Genomic DNA, 22,538 nt, shown 5'->3' with positions numbered 1-22,538 from the left:
CGAATTCTTCCATAAAGAAGGAAATACTCCCGACTTTAAAGACAGATTGAATAAAGTGCAAATAGGCTTCGACAGAGTTCATACACATTCACGAAGTAGCAAGCTGGGTAAATCCTCTACTAAAGATAAATATAAATCCTAACAAAAACCTCTACTAAAGATAACTCTACAAATTTGACATCGAATTGATCCACAAGCCCTGTCATGTAATATTCAGGTATTTGAAATGTTTTATCAGAATATACGTTTGACAAATATTTGGCAAATAAATTAACAGTATCACCACCCTCATCACTAGTTTCATAATTAAAAAACATATGTTTAGGAATAATATTTGACTTTTTAACAGCTTACATGTTTCCAGAATAACCTAGGATTTAACAATAGATTATTCTCGGTACGAGAAATATAATCGCGGTAACACTGACCGCTAAACACACTGCATGACTGCCGAAGCCCAGAGAAAACCAAGTAATCACTTTGCACTCGAGACTCCTTAAACTTCTTATGAGCAATCCTCTTACGTAAAACTAAGCTTCTCAACTCTCTTGAAAACCATACAGGAAAGCTACCAGTATTATAGGACTTAATAGGCACAAAATAGCTGATTCCTTCATACAAAAGGTAATCTGAAATATTTATATCAGAAGTGTTGTGAATAAAGGACCAGTCGATAGATGCAAGGAAATTATTTAACGATACAAAATCAGCATTTTTGAAGTCAAAAAACTTTACTGAATATTTCAGAGACCTTGACATATATGGTACTGAAAAGACACATTCATACGGAGTGTGTCGAGAGCCAGTGACCGGCAATAAAAAATCATCCGCCAATCCAGAAGACCCATTAATATTAGAAAAACAAAGATTAAGAAATGTGCCTTCCGGATTTGGTAGCTGAAACATTTCTTTACCATCTAAGTAATTAAATACCTGTCCAAGCAGTGAAGCTGGTGCGACATTCGAACACCCATCCAAAAAGGTAACTTTAAGATTTTGATTTTCATTAAACCAAGTGCAGCCAGGTAAATTAAAGTCTCCTGCAATAGTAAATAAGTAATTCGGATGGGCCTCAAAGATCTCCAGTACTGTATCACAGAAAGCACTGTATTGACCCATATCAGATTTTGGCGGCAGGTAAACCACACCAAAAACAATATTCTTAAGATTAAGTTGTACAGAAACAAAAACTTGGTCTAACGATGAACAACAGTGTTTAATTAATCACGGTTTTAACTCCTTTCTCACAGCGAGTAAAACACCTTCTAACGCCGTAATCTTCATATGCCGTAAACTCCATTTCAGATGACAAAATGTCCGGAAACAACCATGTTTCAGCCAACGAAATTACATCATAACTGCATGCGGATATTGTTTGCTTCAAATGCTTCAGCTTAGACCTCATACCCCCAGCGTTAAAATAATACATTACCAAGAAATCACTTAATCGTTTTTTGGACCTCGTACAATTCTCTTAGAGATTGTACGAGGTCATTAAAAGGTCTTTAAGTCATTAAAAGTCAGTCAAGCAATTATATCCTCGATATGCGGAATAAATGAAGGCTTAGGGTGGAATGTCACAAACAAGATCATGGACTGTATCTGATCTATTAAGGATTCTATTATTTATGGAATATGGAAAGTCTATTTTGTTATTTTTGTAGGTAATTAAATGCCATGATATTACATTTGCATGGCGTTCAAACAGCCAATCTATCAAGTTCAGTTGCTTTGTGTAGTGCAATAAATACCCAAATTTAATTATCATCATTCTTTATTTTTATTTTTTTGTTTAAACTATAATAAAACGATATTTGTAGCCATTAGTTTAAATTATAATAAAATATAACTTAGATTTAACAAACTTGGTCAACATCCTTTAAAATCTTGACTAATAAATGCTCGTGTGCAGATAATGTCAAGATTTACTGATACTTCACAATTTCTTTGTTATTCAGGTTTGAACTATGATAAAACTATATACGATCATCATAACTATAAAACAAAAATATTTTTGACTTAAGTGGCGACTAGAAAAATGCACGTTAAGTAAATAACATCTGGATTTTAACCTTCCAAAGATTTTTCCCTATTCTCCCAGGCTATTTGCATGGACCATATGCTCAACGGTCTCATATAACCCACGGATCGGTAAAAATTTTTCGCATACAACGCCTCCGGGGTGTCAAAGATCATTCCGAACTTTTCCGTCATCGATTGAAACATTCCGCCGGCGGTTTTAAAGGCTTCCTCGAACATTCCCTAAACCAATAAATTAAATTGAAATTAAATCTATTGTTTTTTTTTTAAAGAGACTTACTTATTACGAAAAGAGACCACAAGTTTGGTCAAAAGCCTTATTTTTATTTAGGTCTGTTGATGCCGTTAATCTTATTAAAAAAATAGCCTTGTTAAACCATTACTTAAAAAAGGGTTATAAATTAGACGTTTCAAATTGCAGGCCCATATCGCTAATGTCAAATATAGCAAAAATCTTGGAAAAAAATAATTAAAACCAGAGTAACAAAATACATTGAAAAATATAAATTAATATCACAATTTGGATTTAGATTAGAATTCTCAACAGAAGATGCAATATATTATTTAATCTCAAATATATACAAAAAAACTTGAAAAAAAAACATTTGTGTGTTTCTTGATTTGGCCAAAGCCTTTGATACGGTCGATTATAAAATTCTAAATAATATAGGTATCAGAGGCCCTGCATTAAATCTTTTTAAGTCATACCTCTCAGATAGACAACAAATCGTAGAAATTTATGATTCTAAAGCAGTACTGGAACTATTGGATATGGGATTCCGCAAGGTACAGTATTAGTTCCTTTACTGTTTACCATATACATCAATGGTTTACTGGACTTAACAGGTGCAAAAGAGAATCATAATAATAGGTCAAAGAAGTTACAGAACGAAAGCTTCTAATAATGAAAAATTGGTTTGATGCCATGTTACTTACCATAAATTTTAGTAAAACGAAATTTATGGCCTTTAGTCGCAGCAAAGAAAATATGCCAACATATAATAAAATAAAATTTGGCGGAGACAATGTTTTTATTGAATTTGTTAACAATATAAAATATCTCGGGGTAGACATTGATAAACACTTAAAATGGGACATCCACGTAACAATAACAATACAATACGAAAATTGAGATGTATTCTATACACATTTAGACAATTTAAAAAAATTTTAGGGATTCCACAACTGATTATTACTTATCACAGTCTAGTAAATGCACATATTCAGTATGGTATAAGTTGTTGGGTCGGAACTTCAAACATGTAAAAACAAACATGTAACTACAAACATGTAAAACCACTAGAAGTTGTACAAAAAATATTTTTAATAGCAATACATGGTCAAAATCGTAATTATTCTAGTAATCAAATATATCAGGACTCTCGGGTGATTAACATACGACAATTATTTACGTTTAAATTATTAATAATTCAATATAAAAACATAGCCAAAGATCTAGTTGGTTTTGTTGAGAATGTACCTGTGATACTGTGTTTTGTTCATTTGATTCTGAATCTTATTAGTTTAGCGATATGATTATTATTTATATTTGTATTTTTGTTGATATAGTTGTCTTATTATATTTTTTATTATTATTTTGTCTTACCTATGGTGGATAGTTATAGATGTAAAGTAGATTGTACTTGTACTAGTCTTTAGGACTTCTGCGAACTTCGTTTATTTCCGCAATTAAATTGTAAGTCTTAAATTAGCATTAGCTAGAATATTTAATTGCAAAGATTCTATTGTAAAAAAATAAGAATGGAAATAACATATTATTATCTATTCTAAAATTTCAAAACTTTTGACCAAACTATTTCGGATTAAATTAAAATATATCAACAAATATTGATTTTAGTTTATGGTACCTCTTGGATCATTGTTGCGGCTAAGGCATACGTCACACCGGTCCACACTTCTTGACTCTGTATGGTTACTTGGTCTACTTGACCGTTGATGAATCCGTTTACCGCCCCCATGGTACCCTCGCAGAAACAAAGAACGTTATTTTCGTAGATTGACATTAGGGCACTTTTGACGTTTTCTTTTGGGAATATCTGAAAATATACAGGGATTATTTTTTGTATTGCTTTTAGAGCTATAGGGGCTTATTGGCTTTTTCTCAATTATCTTCTTATTAAAAAGTTTTAAAATAGAGAACAAAGATTTATTAGAATGGAATAAATATAAATTAAAATCTAATGCAATTTAATTAGCTTTTCCTGGTTTTCCTATGGATCCCATTGGAAGTGAAATCCGGATGTTCTCTATTCAGAACAATTCGTGTTTCAAGTTCAATTAGGTTTCTTAATACAGCTGATTAGTCATGAAGGCTTAGTTACCATGATTTCCAGGATGAAATATATTTTTTTAAATATACGTCTCTGCCCAATTTAGGTCTTAGGTGCGGAAATTAATCAAATTAAAAATATGTCTTTAACACATTATCAGACTTGGATACTCGCCTCAGACGATCCTCATTTTATGTAGTGATCATAACTACGTAAAGAAAAATAAGACAGAAAAACAAAACCGGTTACAATCCTATAAAATAGTGAAAAAGAAAACAATATTTAACTAATCCAGGAAAACGTCAATACTCAAGAACAGAAAGAAGATAGAGGTCCTGCCGGGACAAAAATGCAATATAAAGGAACGTAGGAACAAATATTTACATGAAGAATTACCCCTTCTTAATTTAGATTTATTAACAAATGACTAATCAACTAAAAAAGATTGGCCTCTTTTTCTCTGTTCACGCTAGACAAAGAGAGGGCAGCGAGTCCTTTAAAATCAACAGCATATACCGTAGGTTCGGGAAATTATTGAAAGCGCCAAGCAGCGATTATGTTGGTCATTCTCTTTATTTTTTAATATTTAGTAAGCCCTAAACTTCATGGGTTATAATACTATACAGGGTGTTTCACGAAGAATAGTGAATATTTTGGTATATGTATTAATAGCGAATTTTCATTTATTTGATTTTAAAGTTATGAAATAAAAATTACTGTATTCTAATACTAGCATTAAATTCAAGTAGCTGTATCTCCGCAACTATTGATATTAGGATACATGTTTATATGAACTTTTTTATTCAGAATTATAGACACTACAACATACCAAAATATCCACCATTCCTCCTGAAACACCCTGTTTGTGATCCTCTTAAACATTAGTAGCATCTCCAAAGACCTTGGCAACTTATCAACATATTTACAGTCTTTGAATATATCTTTTGATGTTATTGCTTTATCAGAAACCAATGTTATAGTCGATAAGTTAGGCAATTTAAAAATACCGGAATTTGATCAGCTTTACTACAATAACAGTATTATTAATACAATGAAATAGTTTAAGTATTGAATAGTAAATTTATTAGAACAAAGATTAATAAAAGTAGCTATGATATTGGCCTTATAATATGTATGTCTTTATCGATAACTTATTTAAGATTAATAGCTTACCTAAGACATGTAAATATCATATCTTTGTTGGGTGTCGACGTATGTGGATACCTACATACACTTAATTTATTTATGGTTTTATAAGAAAAATTATTTGCCCAACCAGAATTGAGGTTAATGCACGGTCTTGCTTAGATCACTTTTTTTTTTAATTCTGATAAAAATTGAAATGCAGTTTGCTTATACCTATGGTAGTCATTCGGACCACTTTTCCATCCATTGAACATCAAATTTTAGACAATAGAAATGAGTGGAAGAGGAACATTTTATATTAAATGTAAGTTATGGGTCATTAAAGGCATGAATACATTTATAACACAGAACGATAAACTAAAAAAGTTTGGTTATGGAAAGTTACTAACAAGTTTAATCCATGAAACTCTTTTTAGTTCTCATGGTAGTAGCTTAAAGGAAACTTTGCAACCCGTAAAACTAGCACCTAATGAAGTGATAGGAAAGCCATCTATTGCCAGACTGTGGAATCTGAGATTGCTAACGACTTAAATAAATATTTTTTATAGGGGAAAGTTTAACAAAAAAAATATCCAGGCCTCTAAATAAAAATGTTAACTTCAAAATATGTAATAAAAATATCCTCTTAAATCCGATATCTGAAAATGACATTTTTACAATTACAAATTCGTTAAAAAATATTGAGACCACTGGATCATACTACCAATTAAATATTGTCTAATGGAGTGTTCTCCTAAAAAAAACAGTAATTCGTAAATTAATGGAAAAATCTGTTGATTCAAGGATTAATTAATTTTTATACAAGAATAATGTAGTTAATAAAAATTAAGTTGATTTAGGAAAGGAGTTAGTACAGAGGATGCTCTGATCATCAGAGTGGCAAACAGCATTGTAGAAAGCTTTAACAATAATAGAAAATGTATTCTTGGACCTGGCAAAGGCATTCAACACTGTGTCGCACCACATCCTCTTGGAGAGACTTTCTCATAAAGGAATCTGAGGATCTCCTATTAATTTGGTCAAATCCAATTTAGGAAATAGAGTGCAGCAAGTAAGACTTAGTCCATCTTTTCTCAAAGAGACCGGCTTACATTAAATAGTAATGAATGACTCAGAGTGTATTTCATTACTAGATATTTAAAGTAAGACTATGACGATTGATTCGGTTATTTTTATCCTATACATAGATAAATACTTGACAACCTACCCAACAATAGGATGACGACACTGTGTTTTTCATATCAAAAACCACTTAAAAGTTTAGATATTTTATATAAAAATATCTGTAATAGAAGTACCTCAAAGTCTGGAATTTATGTGGAAAAATATTGATTTTTGTTTACTGTCTGCCAAAAATAAATTGTGATTTTATTTACCTCAAATGCCTGGAAAATATACATTATTATGTGATATACTAAAGAGGATTAAATGCCTAAATACACTCGCCGGCACAAAATTCCGCCACCCTGAAATATTGGCCAAGTTTGATGTTTTATAAATTTTTTATTTTTTATCAGATTCTCACGATTTTGCCATCAGTTTTTAGATACATTTGTTGTGATTTTTTAAAATCATTTTGTAAAGTAGCATTTTTCGATTAGGCTATATTATACAGGAGTAAAACAAACTGTTGTTTTTTCTCGTAATTCCAAAAGACCCTGTAGGAAAATTAAGGTGGATAATTCTGTTTACATACTGTTCCTTGTAATCTTTGATGTATTCTAAACATTTCGATTTTTGATTCATTCCATTATCTCATTTCTGCTGCGAGCTGCAAATTTTTTATTAAAACGCTGATGTGAAGCGTATTTTTATTAGGAGAAACAAACACTAGGTATATCATAAAGTTAATTAAAAAAAAACAATTTTAATAGCGTGTATTTCCTCCTCTCGCAGCAATAACAGCTTGCAGTCTTCGCGGCATCGAATGAATAAGGTTCCTTATTCTTTCTTGAGAAATAGCCTCATATTCTTCGATCAGCGCTAGTCGTAAGTCTTGCAAGGTTTATGGTTGTACAGGACGACGACGAACGGCCCTTTTAAGTTGATCCCAAAGATGTTCTATTGGGTTGAGATCCGGGCTTCATGCGGGCCATTCCAATCTTGGGAGTCCAACTTCATCCAGATATTCACTCACTACATGTGCAACGTGAGGTCTAGCATTATCATGCATTAATGTTTGTAAATTGGTTCCCAATGAATGGAGCAAATGGGACAACAACTTCTTGAAGGATTTCCTCAATGTAACGGTGGGCGGTTAGAGCTCCATTTTCAATAAATACAAAATTGGTGTGTGCTTCGGTAGAATTACCCGCCCAAATTATGACTGAACCGCCACGATATGAGATTTGTTCTGAAATGGTGCAGTCAGCATATCATTCATTTCTACGTCTGTATACCCGCTCACGACCATCCGGCGTCCTTAAACAAACCCTGGATTCATCTGTGAATAGTACGTTTGCCCACTGTTCTAGAGTTCACTCAAAATGCGATCTTGCAAACCTCAGTCGGTGTTGTCGATGCCGAGGAAGTAATTGTGGACATCTTGCTGGCCTTCGTGAATAAAGTCCAGCTTCTGCTAATCTTCTACGTATCGTTCTTTAACTTACACTTACTCCATGAAGTATTCGCAAGTCATTTTTTAGACACACAGCAGTAGATCTTCGATCTCTTAAAGAACTAATGGTGAAAATGTGATCATCAGCTGCAGTGGTCATTCTCCTTCTGCCAGAGCCTTGTCGTCTAGTAAAAAAACCCGTCTGTAAATACCTATTCCAGGCATCTCGAACTGTAGACCGCGGAAATCTCAGAGTACGGGCGAAATAACTTTTGTTACGGCCATGCTGGAGTTAATACCATATTGACACACAACAAATTATAATAGTGACACTGTCAAACTTTATGTCACATTAATTGCCTCCTTAGCCAACGTCGATAATTTTTAACCGAAAACTTGACATTAATTATCTAAAAATAAGCTTCAAATCAGCATTTTAATAAAAAATTTGCAGCTCGCAGCAGAAATGAGATAATGGAATGAATCAAAAATCGAAATGTTTAGAATACATCAAAGATTACAAGGCACAGTATGTAAACAGAATTATCCACCTTAATTTTCCTACAGGGTCTTTTGAAATTACGAGAAAAAACCACAGTTTGTTTTACTCTTGTATAATATAGCCTAATCAAAAAATGCTACTTTACACAATGATTTTAAAAAATCACAACAAATGTATCTAAAAACTGATGGCAAAATCGTGAGAATCTGATAAAAAATAAAAAATTTATAAAACATCAAACTTGGCCAATATTCCAGGGTGGCGGAATTTTGTACCGGCAGCTATAAAAATGATCTGAAATTTGCTTGAAAAATATCTGAAACAAGGCAAATATCTGGAACTCACGTAGAATTTTTTTATATTATGTGAAAGAAATAAAAAATAATGATTTTGAAACGTCAAAGCCTATAAAAACCATTTGTAAATTGCATTAAAAACTACCTGAAAAAAGCTCCTAAAAATTGGGAAGAAAAAGGTCCTCAACGCCTGGAAAGTATAAGTAATGCAAAATATAAATATTTTATAACGTTTTTTATTTTATTTACTTACACATTTATTTAACAATAAACAAACATAGCATGAAACTTGATTGACTTGAAACAAAAAAGCCAAAACTTTGATTAGTTTAATTAAGGAATGGTATGATTATAACTTATTGTCTAAAGCTACTATGCCGCATGCTCAGAAATTTATCAAAAACACATAATTCAGATTGTGCTGGTCATCAAACGTGCAACTGTGATCTTACTATAGAATCGGTGAAAAGTTTTGTATAATAAGGCAGTTTAACCAATGATTGTATTATTAAAATGTTAGATCACTGGTTGAATCTATTTTAACACATGGCTTGAGTATCTCAAACGCCGTGACTCGACAGACTATCCAACCTCTAGAAATCACCCAAAAAAGAGTTTTAAAAATTGTGATATTTAAAGACAGTCCTTAATCGACCCAAATTTTACTCTAAAAGTGTTGAACGGCTGTTAAGCACAAATGAGATACCTTAGAACATTTCAAATCATTCATAAACAACCCGATTTGTTTCAAATGAATTGTTGATAACTCAAACCATGAATTTTGCAGTGCCTGCTATCCATAGCTCCCAGAATATATATAAAAAATAAAAACATTACTAGGATATAAAAATCTTTACATATTTGGTTATTTAATCTTAATCGAAATATTTTAAAAATTACAATATTATATTAGGCTTGTTATTTATATTGTAATTAATGTTTGTTTCTGGCTAAATTAGGTTAGTCAAATATATTTCCTAAAACCGAAAAACAAATTGTAATTTAGAAATGAAATTCCTGTTAGAAGCAATAAAAAATGCCACAACATTCCATACAACTATTGTTTTATTTTAAAAAATTACCTTTGACATTCTGGCATATTTAGGAAAAAGGTCAAAAATCAATTTTTCTATAGTAATATGTGATGACTTCATTGGCACAACATTTTATAATTTAGAGAAAAACAATTTATTTAGTTAACATATTATATAATATCTTAGTTTTATGAATTTAAAATCGATCCCAAAAAATTCCTGTTTTAAAAGAACAAGCTAGAACTCACCTTACTTTAACAATTTTTTTAACACATTTATTGATTTACATAAATTCAACTTACCGGATAACTATCAGCAGATCGGATACATCCCAAGTACCATTGGGCGTTGAGTTGATCCGCCATTATGCCATTATACTGTGTCTCCGAACAGTCGAAATTATAATATTTCCCATTCCATAATTTTTTATGAAAAGACTCGGTTCCCTTTTTAAGTAGCTTCTGATAGAAATCGCACCTTTCAGAGTTGTTTAACCACGTGGCCATCATTGACATTGCATATACTGCCGCTAGCCATAAACCTCCACAGTAAGAGCTATACGAAGAAGCATTTATTTGCGAAAGTTATTCAATAAAAACTTACCTTGTGCCAGTCATCACCCAGGTGTCAAAGGTCTGATCTGGCTCTCCAGAATTTTCAATGACCCCGTCATCGTCGACGTCATATTTTAAAGATTTTTGCATGATTGTATCGCATGTTTCGAACATATCCTGAAACTCTTATATTAGCCAAAAGTGTCTTAATATAAAGGGTAATTGATTACCTTTAAGAATTTTGTGTCAGGGGCATTACAACTGCCATCTCTAAAGGTTTGTAAAACAAACTTGGAGCACAGATCTTTCCAATTGCTCACGTCGTGTATTGGGTAAGCGTTAATTAATAAAAAAGGGTTTTCACCTAACAGTACATTAATAAAACAACCAATTAATCGCAGTGTAAATTATTATAAACATAGGCAATAAAAATTGGAAGATTAAGAAGGCTGATTTCTGAAGTATTGATTGGAATGCAACCGATTATGCTTCATTAAAAAACTAATAAACTCTTCGGGTAATATTTGATTCAATTTTTTTATATGTGTTTAATAATTTAAATAAATTATCCATTGATGAATGTGATATTTTTATAAACGAAAATAAAATTAACAAGTGTGATGGAACAATTGTCTATGCAAAAAGTGAATTAGTATTAAGCTCAGAAATTATTAAGTAAATCAATTGTTGCAGGGTAGTCTAAGGCGGTTTCTTGTGAAATATTTCTAGGAGATACAAATTTCTACATTCGAAATGTAAGTAAATATATCAATACGTTAAGGGCTTGTGGATACAAAAAAAATCTTGTTAATGACTATAGTAGAGTTTGTGGAGACTCAGAGACCTGTATTGATCATTTTGCAAGTAAACAATAGGAAAGATATTAAGAATACAAATGTGGCAATTTTAAAAAGTAGAATCTCATTACTCTATATCGTTGAAATTGAAATTAAAAACTACACTGATGAAATGATAAGCACCCTTACACTAAGGAATACACAACTATATTGCCAAACCTAATTAAAAATGCGAATATTCAATTTTATAAAAAAGCCTTTTCTGATAACTCTAAGAATCCAAAAAATCTATGGGAGACAATGAAAGAATCAGAGTCTACCAAAAGGACATAATAAATTAATTATAATAATAGTGAAAAGATCTCTGATCCTGTGAGAGATCCTGTTTTTTCTTTAAAGTCCCTGACTATGTAATTAAAAAAGCCTTCCCTCAGCTTCTGCAGTTGACCTACCTACCCGGAATCCAATTGCTCAGTAATAAAAATAGACTTGCATTCAAAATATACATAAAGTTGCTTTAAAAAAAATATATCTTAAATTTCCCAGGGTAAATATTAATATTAGATTTTGCTGACAGTTTTTTCTTTCAATTGATTTTTCATTCTAAGGTCATTAAAGATCTCAAGAATCCATTTTTTTTTTGAGAAATGTATGAAAAAAATATTTAAACAAAAATTTAGTTGTTGTTTAATATATAAGGACCATGGACTAAGGAAAAAAAATAGGTTTTTAAGCTCAAAGTTAAATTAAAAGTATTTTACATTTTTTTTGAAAAATAACTAACAAAGATGTTTAATCAAAAAAATTGGAAAACCTTTATATTGCTTCCTTAGCATTTTTTGTTAAATGCAGGACAAAGTGTGACCTATGAGGATGTATCTGAGCCAATTAAGAGTAATCAGACCCGGTCTACGTAACTTTTTACATTATAAAAGGATTTTTTAATAAACCCTTAAGAATATTATTTAATTTATCGTTAAAAATTAACCTATATTTTGAAATAAAAGTAAAAATATGCTTATTTTTAAAAAAGGGGACTCAAATATTAGACCTATTGCAATTTGGTCAACAACAGCGAAAATATTTGACTCTATTCTCAACAGGAAGCAGCTTTATAAGAAAAATATTAACTACAATAATCATCGTTAATGTCACAATATACCTTAGATATTGTTAACGAAAAATCACAGGTGGATATTGCCTATATAGACAATGGCTTTTGATAAAGTTGCATTTAAAATCCTCCTCTACGGAATTTTAAATATTATTTTAACGCTAAATGTTGTGTCATGTGGATAACTTGGAAGGAAAGTCCTATTTATTCAATTACTACAAAATCGATGAGATGTTCCTATCAAGAGTTACCGAAATTATTGACCTGAAGGTATTTATTGACTCTTAGCTGTCATTTAGGTCACATATACGTCATATGACTCGCCAGGTTAACGATTTTCCCTTACCAATCCCTACATCCTCCCTCACCAAGAACTCACTTATATACCTTAGCAAAAAAATTTACAACCATGTTCCTCTATGTATCAGACAAATTTTAGAAGTTAAGAGATTCAAAAAGGAATTAAAATCACTTTTATTATCAAGGGCATATTATAGCCTTGACGATTTTTTTAATGATACCTTTTAACCTGTGCTCTGACATCATTTTAGTGTTTTAGTTTTGTTTCCTGTTAAATAATTTAATTTACTTCTTCTAAATTCTGTTTTATTGACAGCTTTACTTATTTTTTAATGAAATTTATCAAAAAGATGCTTTTTTTTCTCAAACTGTTTTGTTATGATTAATTTTGGTAATGTGTGTAAATTTTATGGTAAAGTGTTTTAGATGTTATGTTTGTTTGAAATTTGAAATTTAAAGTGAATTTGGAATTTTTTAGTTTTTAGGATGCTTGTACACAAGATTTTGTTGTCTTACGTAATATAGCACATTTTCTTTCTTTCTTTTTATATCATCTCTACATTTACAAGTCTAGTATCAAAATGTTCGTGGCCTCAGAACTAAGGTTAGTGAACTCTATACTAACTTTTTATATAGTCACTTCAACCGAAACCTGGCTCACAGATGGTTTCCATGATGCAAAGCTGTTAGACAACAGATATAGTATAATGAGAAGCGACAGGAAAGATGGTCGAAGGGGAGGTGGGATTCTTGTAGGAGCTAAGAAGAACTTGGACATGAAGCTCGTCCCCATTAATATCCCTGAGGATTCTAGTCTTGAGTGCTTACTGGTAAAAATTTCAATTAAAAAGAAATATTTTTATTTATGTGCAGTCTATATTTCACCAAATGCAAATGTTGATATATATGTGCAATTTTTTAACCTCTTTGAATGTATCTTAGATAAGGATGTAAATATAATTATCTTAGGAGATTTTAACCTACCATTCTATGTAACAGAAGGCTGTGAGAAAAGTAAGTTGATAAATAACTTTTTAAATTTGTATAATTTAGACCAGCATAATAATGTCTTTAACAAAATGAAAAGAAAACTGGATCTTGTACTATCTAATATGCAAATAACTAATTTAGAACACTGTGGTAATCCAATTCTTGATGAAGATCAGTACCATCCTGCTTTAAGTATGGTTTTACCAACATCTTTGAAACACATAAAAAATCATCATTATATTAACTATGAATATATTTATTACTATTCAATGGGCGACTTTTATAGGTTGCATACATTATTGAGGGAAGTTAATTGGGCAGAACTTGAAAGGACTGACAATGTTGACATGTGCACTCATGTGTTCTATCAAAAGGTTTATGAATGCTTAGACCTGGCAATACCCAGAAAGAAAGTTAAAATAGGCACTCGAAAACTCAAAAGTTTTCCAAAATACTTCTCTCAAGAACTAAAGAAAAATATTAAGTTAAAGACACATATGCATAAACAAATTAAAAAAGGCACTGCCAATTTTCAAATTAGGAATGAATATAGCAAAATTAGAAGTACAGTGAAATATCAAACTGCACATGAGCTTCGAACTTATCATGAGAATATCGAGAGAAATGTCGAAACTAACCCAAATAGCTTTTGGGTTTTTGTCAGGTCTGGGCGTTTAAGACCTGGTGTTCCGGCTGAGGTATGCTATGGGGAGTGTACTGTTAGCGGTGCTCAGGAAATAGCTGACACATTTGCATTATATTTTAGCTCAGTATTTCAACAGTCTGAAAAACCTAACTTTGATAAATCTAGTGGCAACTTTTCATTCTCCCACTGGCAATGATATTATCCCCTCATACATTTATAAAGGTTGTTCTGATATCTTGTGCACTCCATTAAAAACCATTTTTAATTTGTGTCTAAAAACAAACACATTTCCAGAAGTGCTTAAATATGCTTTGGTTACTCCAATCCTCAAATCAGGAGATAATTCTTTGGTTGACAACTACAGACCAATTAGCATTCTTAATTCTCTCGCAAACATTTTTGAAAACATTTTATACCAAGATATTTTGAGCTCTTTCATGAATTAATTCTCTCAGCAACAACATGGATTTCTACCAGATGCCTCAACTGTCATCAGCCTCAGCACTTTGACTGAGGCAGCTGCCAATGCAGTAGATAGCCAAGAGCAGCTAGATGTTGTCTTGACAGATTGTGCAAAGGCTTTTGATCGGGTTGACTATGGGCTGTTGGTGAATAAGTTGGGTAAATTTGGTTTCTCGCTGAAAGCATGTAGGTTTATGGTATCTTATCTTACCGGAAGGCCTCAGCAAGTTAAAGTTGGTAAAAAATTGTCAAAAATATATATAGTAACATCTGGGGTGCCTCAGAGCAGTAACCTTGGGCCTCTCTTATTTCTAATTTTTCTGAACGATTTGCCAAAATGTATAAAGCATGCTAGATGTCTCGTGTTTGCTGATGATTTTAAATTATTTATGCACATAACATCTCTTATTGATTGTCTTGAGCTGCAAATTGACTTGAACTTGGTGGCCCAGTGGTTTAGAAAAAATAAAATGTCATTAAACATAGATAAATGTCAAATTCTAACCTTTACAAGAAAAATGCAATTTATAAATTTTGATTACAAAATTAATAATTTATCGTTAACTAGGAAAAGTAAATTAAGGGATCTTGGAGTCTGTTTTCAAACAAATCTCAAATTCAAGCAACACTATGAAACTATTGTAAACAAAGCATATAAGCTTCTTGGTTTTGTAATAAGAAATACAAAACATTTTAAAGAAATAAAATCAATAATAATTCTGTACAACTCACTGGTCAGACCGATCTTGGAGTATGCCTCAGTTATCTGGGCACCTAAAGCAATGGTGCATAATAATAGGATTGAAAGGGTCCAAAAAAGATTTTTAAGATACCTGTACTTAAGAACACACAATGCATATCCTTATATGATCTCCTATAATAGTATGCTAATTGAATTTAAAATGGTACGATTGAGTGTTAGGCGTAATATGAATGATGTCTTATTTATTTACTACATAACTAACAACTTAAAATATAAGAACTGTTCTTTAATTAATCATCTATCATTTGCTGTTCCTAAAATCAATTTGAGAATAAGAAATAACAATCTTTTTCAGTGTTCACCCTCAAGTTGTTCGCCATTTAATAGAATGATGCAAGAATGTAATAATTATATACAAAAATATGTGTATTTTATTAAATGTTATTAGTTTTAGTGTAGGTTTACTTTCATCATTATTATTGGTTTTCCTTTTTCTTTCTGCAAGCCAGTAAGCACTCCCACATATAATTACATTTCAAATGTGTTTGTAAGAGTATAAATAAATAAATAAATAAATATAGACTATATTGTAAGGGGAGCATCTAGTATGTAGTTCATATGGATTTACAGTGGGAAACTCGAGGACTTTTGCAAAATATTCATTTTATTTGAGAATTATATGTAAAATGCAAAATATAGTGGCATTTTAAGGCAATTAGAATATATGACCTATTTATGATATTTCTTTTTTTCAAACCATTTAGTAGAATGGTAAGATTGTTTAATATGCATCACATCAAGTTTCCCTATTCACAAAGCAACTTTAAAATGACCGTTTATATCACAATTGAAATTGCAAATGAAAAGTGTTAACAAACAAAATTAAATCAAATTTTCCCAAACTCTTACCTGGATCTCCTGCATCATGTGGCACACTCATGGCATACTTTCTCTCGACAATTTTCCCATCATAAAGCATCTCGATCCTCTGCGGTATTTCCAATGCAACAAAATCCCTTAAGTCATAGTGAAGACATTTCTGCAACATTGGAAAATTGTGGCTTAAGGCGTGGGAAGCATAAAAGTGTACATCAAAAGAGTTGTACATTCGGTATTCGTGTCCTTCTAAGTAGGCAAATCTTCCATATTCTTTCCTGGAACAATGTACATAAAATATGATTAATTGAGGGTAAATATTTGTACCTTGGGTCACCATCACCAAACTGTTTGATGGTGTCATCATCTAAATCAAGCCATACAGTACCACCATCACTGATAAAGTAAGATTCATTAAATAGTGCAGATTTGTACCAGTCAGGAAGTTCCCTAAAAACTATGATGTTAACAAGGGTTTTATCTTATTAAGAGACTGCATTACATGTCATTTAAAATGGGCTCTTGCCACTTGAATATTTTCTTTTCCCATTCCTGGTAGTTTTTGGCAGCAAAATCGACTATTTTAAGAGCAGCATTTTCTCTGCCAAATTTTCTTGTATAGTATCTGCAAAAAGGCTGAAAGTTGTAAGGACTTTTTGGGGACAAATAACATCATACCTGAAATACTTCTCTTGATTTACAGGGAATACTATGCTGGGCATATCCCACACCAAAACCATTTCAATGTCTTGAGAAGCTTTTTCTGATATGGTGGTTTTTGCTGCCACACCAACACCCATTTCACCAAAAATGTGGGGATTTTTTGTTGGTTTTTCTGAACTTTTATCAAAATGTCCATTGGTTTTTAACTGCAAAAATAAACTGTCACAAAAAAGGCTTTAAAAGGTTTTTTAGGTATACCTCATTCCACACCTGTGAACCATCAGAGTTGGGATTGAAACTTAAACATCTTGTAACTTCTATCTTATCATTGGATTTTACTGCCAAAGTGTAAGAACTTGGGGTTTTTTCAATTGTATGATATAAAATTACCCCTTCGGAGTTTTGGTATTGGAAGGATTTTGAACTGCAAGCAGCTTAAATCATAATATATTTATATGTATATACCAAAACCAAAATAGAACATAGGAAAGTGACTTTTAAGGAAATATAACGGGTATCTTTCTTACATTGCTTATCAGATTTCTTAGTTCCAGTCCCATTTTTAAAAGTAAAAGAAATAGTGACTGTCCTTTCGGTATTACCAACATTCTCAACATTCCACACAAATACTGCACATGGTAGACAACTGCTCTGTAATAAATTGTTTTTCTTTTAAATCTTATTTTCTGTTTTTCTATGACTTACTTCATAGTCATGAGGTATCACTGGACTGACTTGCCGACAAGTCAATTTTACCCCATATTCAGACAAATCATATTCAGTCCAACTTCTTGGATAAAGTCCTGTATAATTACATTTGCCTCCGTCCAATAAATTTTCCCATGTTTTTGGTAATTTTTTTCTAAAGCAAATATTGACTGCATTATAGCAGTAACATTAAATTGTAACCCTATTCATATTATCTGTGTAATTAGTCACTTTATTTTATAAATAAGTGCTACAATAGAAATTGATAAAAAAGCAAACATCATGACCTTGATACCACTTAACTCTGCTTAGATAACAATCTTTTTAATGCACTTGTGAGGCTAAATGTTCTATTGTTTCACAACATAATAAATAAAAGAATAAATACATATATCACCTTAATCTAAAACAAACTGATTTTTTTGTAAAATAAAGGCCTCTTACTTGGTATAAGTGGACAAAACACTTTGGAATATAGTTTTTTGACTCTTGTCTCTTATTGTTACTATAAACTGATTGGCATCCACAGTGTTATATTCGCAAACATCAGGTCTTAGTTGGAACCTACAAAACTCTCCTTTGTATCCTCTGCCTATAGTGCCTGAACCTATGCCACCAATAGGGACACCTATAAAAACATAAATTTAAATTTAAGAGTGGAATCGGGGCCTTAAACAATACCATATATTTGTTTGGCAGTTTGCATGTAAATGTAGTCCATTACAATGGATTTCCCTTTAAACTTATAAACGATATAATACCAGATATATCTAAAATAGGCTGGATTAATAAAACATATTGAAATATATGTTATACTTACCTTAAAAATAGGGGCAAAAGATCCCAAATTATTTTAAATGAAGGCTTGAAATGCGGGGATCGCCGCTCCGGATAAACATGATTTAATTTAACTTTAAAACCGTATTTAGGAATGGCGGTTGTTGATTCATGATTTAGATTACTTTTATCCATTTTAGTTTAGAAACACGAAAAAATCAAATAATTGGGGCTATATAATAATATGACTCCTACTCGCTCCGGTTTATTTACAAATTTGAATGACATCACACGTCACTGTCAAATTGGCATGTGATACTGTTGCCACATCTCTATCAGTGTTCGACCAATGAAAATGTTTTACTTCGCAGTGGCATTGCTGTTATGTTACGTCAACTGTCAACAGTGTCGACTGTCAACGTCAATGTAAAGTCAAAATTGTCAAAGTCACGTAATCGGTGGCAATATGACGGGTAGGCTTTTGTGTTTTCTAATTTTCCTTTAATTTTTGGAAATTTTCTCAAATAAAATGTCTTTTCCAGATATTCTGCCTAAAGTAACGTGCACTTATTGTCAGGAGGAAGTAAACGGGGTGCGGGTTCAATGTTGCGAGTGTCCCGAATTCGATATTTGCTTGCAGGTACGGCGAGGGGGGTTGTTGTGGCCATTGTTTATGACGCCATATTGGATCCGACCCAATTACAAAAATTATTTTAATTTTCAGTGTTTTGCTGCTGGGGCCGAAATAGGACCACACAAAAATGATCATTCGTATAAATTTGTGGTAAGTCAGTTAACTTTCTTTTGCCTCCTGCTTATACCATGGCAAATGTGTCAATTTTTAGGATCAAGGCTCCGTTAGTATATTTAATGGTCGAGGAAACTGGACTGGAAGAGAACACCTAAGATTATTGGAAGCTGCAGAACTGTATTCTTATACCAATTGGGAATTAGTTGCTGAACATGTGGAAACCAAAACTGCAGAAGGTAAAATAGATTCAATTACAATTAATGAATAAAGGTATAAACTGAGTACATAGGGGTAAAACAAACAACAGCTGTTGATGTGTAAACTTGATATGTATTTTTTTGCATTTTCATTTACAGTGTAATTATTATTGTCCAAGTTTTTGTCCCTCAATTATGTTACTAACTAAATATAATTTTAGTCTAGGGTGACAAAACTTTATGTCAAACATATTCCAAGAATATTTAAGATCACAATGGGACTGGTATTTTATTATGGTTTAGCATCAGATCTTGAAGGTTAGCTCTCATGAATGCAAAGTTTCCCAATTTGCCATTGTATTATTAATTTTATATTCTACTTCAAATGAACCTACTCTGAAAGGAAATGTATTAGGAAGTTCATCCTTTATAGTATCTAAAAACTACTTCCTTTAGTTTATTAAATTTTGTATGGTTTTTTAGCATTCACTTTTAATAGAACTCATAATACAGATAGAGGTAATTAATATCAAGTTTTTCCCTAAAAGGCATAAAAGGAGCAGTATACTACTGTTATCATTTAGCCAGATTTTTGGCAATTGTTGAACTTTCATGTTCCTATCATCACCACATATGAAAGTAACATAGAGTCTTGGGAAAATAAAATCAATGCTTAAAATGTGCCTATTGATCCCTAATAAATTATACAAATTAAATTAGATTTAAATTATTCCTTAAGTATTTTGTTATATGTTAAGTATCATGTTTCTTTTAATGTTTTAACTTGACTTTTTATTTAATAGTTTCATGTTACTTTTTTGTTAAATTGGGCCAACTATAAAACTAGCCTCTTGACTTATTAAATAAGTGCATAATTGATGATAAAAGAGCAATCAGGTTATAGAGGTTTAGTTTGCCCTTATAAAAATTCATAGCAAGTCTAAGACTAAAAATGTACTAACAGTCTCTCTGTCCTTCTTTTCCTCATGGCAAGCATTTTTGTAAAACATTACACTTTGTAATTTTTATTGCGAAAACTTTGGTGGATCCTGGACCTCGCTGGGAATCAAACAATTTACAAAATCGTTTTTTCATATGAAATAATTGTGTAACAAATTTATTTTCTTTGACTAAAACCCTTCCAAGAAAAATCCAATTAGTTCGATAAATAATCTTAAGAATAGTGAAAAGTTGATTTGAACAATTTGAAATTGTCCCAACCAAAACTACCCAAATCCTTGACCTAGAAAAAAAAATTTACCCTTAAATTCATCCTCAGGGACTCTTTAAATTGATCTGGAAAAATTATGAAAATATTGCAAGTAGATCTTAAATTATGCCCAAAAATGTGCCCTAAGGAATGAAATTCCTGATGTTGCAATATCTCTTCCAAAACTCAATTTAGCTCAAATAAAGCTCAGTGTGTAAGTTATCAGAAATACAGACACTCTTCCTTGTTTAAAATTTACAAATACATAATCAGTAATAGAGAAACATGCATTAGTGGTTCTTATAGGAATTTCAATTACTTATATATATTAAGACCAAACTCTTCACAAATGTCACATAAATCTTTGTAGTCTATTTGCCTATATGATTACATTTATAAACAAGTTGTAAAGGTGCGTATAGATTTGCACACGGATGCGGTGAGCGGCTAGGCATAGACATACATGTGCAGATGTGGACGACGGTTTCGTAGTCTCTCGCCGCATGCGTTGTCCCTCGCGAATGGCTTGAGCACGCATCTCGTGAGCCAGAGTGGTGTCGGTTTTTTGACACGCATCAAAGAAACATACGTGTGCGTGCGCGCTCAATTTAGACAGGTTTTTGCTCCATTCGCGAGACTAGTACCCATTGTTCAATTTTATTCATATTTGTGACTAGTGGCTAGTCACTCAAAAATGAAGTGGTCAAACGAACAGTGTTTAGAATTAATAGATCTCTAAAAAAAACCGATATTATGGGATCCAAAAATAAGTTTTATTTTTTAAAAACGAAGAAAGATGATGGCATGGGAGTCAATTTCAAAAGAACTGAATATGGAAATGGTAGTGGTGAATAAGAAAATCAGCGGCTTACTTGGTTCTTTCAGGGCACATGCAAAAAGTCTGTTGGTACAGGAAAAGGTATGTTTTTTTTTTAGAGTACATATTAATTAATATGAAAATAATAGATGATTTTCAAAGATAAATTAACAACGAGAGCTGAACTTTAAGGTCGTATCCATATTACGTAATTTTAAAACAGATATACAGGTTGGTCAAAAAAAAGTTTGACACAAAATTAGAAACCGGATTGACGGTAATCAGTTGTGCATATCTGAGAACCTATAAAACATTTTAATAGCTGTCAAGTGTCTACTAATATGGCGAGAAATTTGAAAAAAGATATATTTTTATAAAAAAACGCGAGTTTAACGAGAATCCCAAACTAATGGAAGCATATAAAATTATGAAGGAGACACAAGCTTGCCACTCTAGACAATAGAAAACACAAGATCGGTTTGACATCTTGCCCATAGATGCACATCGCATCAAAATTGAGAACCTATACTAAAAGAGCAGAAATAATGGTCGAACACGCTATCAACAATATACTTTTTGAAGCAGATCTAGGAAACTATGACAGGATGTCTTCTGGAAACTCTTTTCAGCAACAAAGACTATTAGTCCCTCTTGTTAGTAGAATGTTAGTTCCTCTCTCCCTAGTCCTGCCATAAGTCAAATATATATTTATATATATATAAGTCAAATATATATATATATAGTGCCGAGCTCGATTACCGAGTAAAAAATAATTACATTATAAAAGGTAAATCTAAACTAAAGATAAAGCTACAGTCTTTGGTGAGTTTTACTGGCTAAACAATCCTATGCGAGATTTGCAAATCCGGCCACAAACATCACACGGAAATTCCTGCAGAGCCGGTCTTTGGGTTCTTCTAGTCGGTTGAGGAGCAACGGACGTCGCTCTTCTCCGTTGGTCACGATTGTTGACTATCTCTTCCCAGTTGTTTTCAATTCCCAATAGCTTTAAATCATCGTGGACGACATCTTTGAAGCGTTTGTATTGGCCTCCCGGCCTCCTTGCACCTTCTGTTAGTTCTCCATACAAAAGAGATTTTGGTAAGC

General features: G+C 32.0%; 2 protein-coding genes across 4 annotated transcripts in view; one reads left to right on the top strand and one right to left on the bottom strand.

The window, feature by feature from the left end:
* Window positions 1-1,756: 1,756 nt before the first annotated feature.
* LOC126742694 (non-lysosomal glucosylceramidase) lies at window positions 1,757-18,743 on the bottom strand. The gene is made up of 15 exons (XM_050449458.1): window positions 18,500-18,743; window positions 18,361-18,449; window positions 18,124-18,307; window positions 17,677-17,833; window positions 17,499-17,622; window positions 17,230-17,405; window positions 16,987-17,177; window positions 16,811-16,933; window positions 16,636-16,758; window positions 16,342-16,586; window positions 10,651-10,784; window positions 10,470-10,597; window positions 10,169-10,421; window positions 3,909-4,097; window positions 1,757-2,262 (listed from the first exon to the last, which is right to left on the bottom strand). Exons 1-15 carry the CDS (start codon window positions 18,649-18,651, stop codon window positions 2,068-2,070), a joined length of 2,463 nt encoding a protein of 820 aa, XP_050305415.1. The 5' UTR covers window positions 18,652-18,743; the 3' UTR covers window positions 1,757-2,067.
* Window positions 18,744-18,875: 132 nt separating this feature from the next.
* Window positions 18,876-22,538, top strand: part of LOC126742695 (transcriptional adapter 2B) — a 30,838-nt gene continuing 27,175 nt past the window's right edge. For all 3 annotated transcript variants that reach the window (XM_050449461.1, XM_050449460.1, XM_050449459.1), the window contains exons 1-4: window positions 18,876-18,929; window positions 18,999-19,096; window positions 19,181-19,240; window positions 19,302-19,443. In XM_050449461.1, the coding sequence (XP_050305418.1) occupies window positions 18,923-18,929; window positions 18,999-19,096; window positions 19,181-19,240; window positions 19,302-19,443 (307 nt within the window). In that variant the 5' untranslated portion in view covers window positions 18,876-18,922. The remainder of the gene's footprint in view (window positions 18,930-18,998; window positions 19,097-19,180; window positions 19,241-19,301; window positions 19,444-22,538) is intronic.

This window comes from Anthonomus grandis, chromosome 12, assembly GCF_022605725.1.
Source record: "Anthonomus grandis grandis chromosome 12, icAntGran1.3, whole genome shotgun sequence".
Lineage (NCBI taxonomy): Eukaryota > Metazoa > Arthropoda > Insecta > Coleoptera > Curculionidae > Anthonomus > Anthonomus grandis.
Note: the sequence above shows the minus strand (reverse complement) of the source record. Positions and strands in the feature narration are given on the sequence as shown.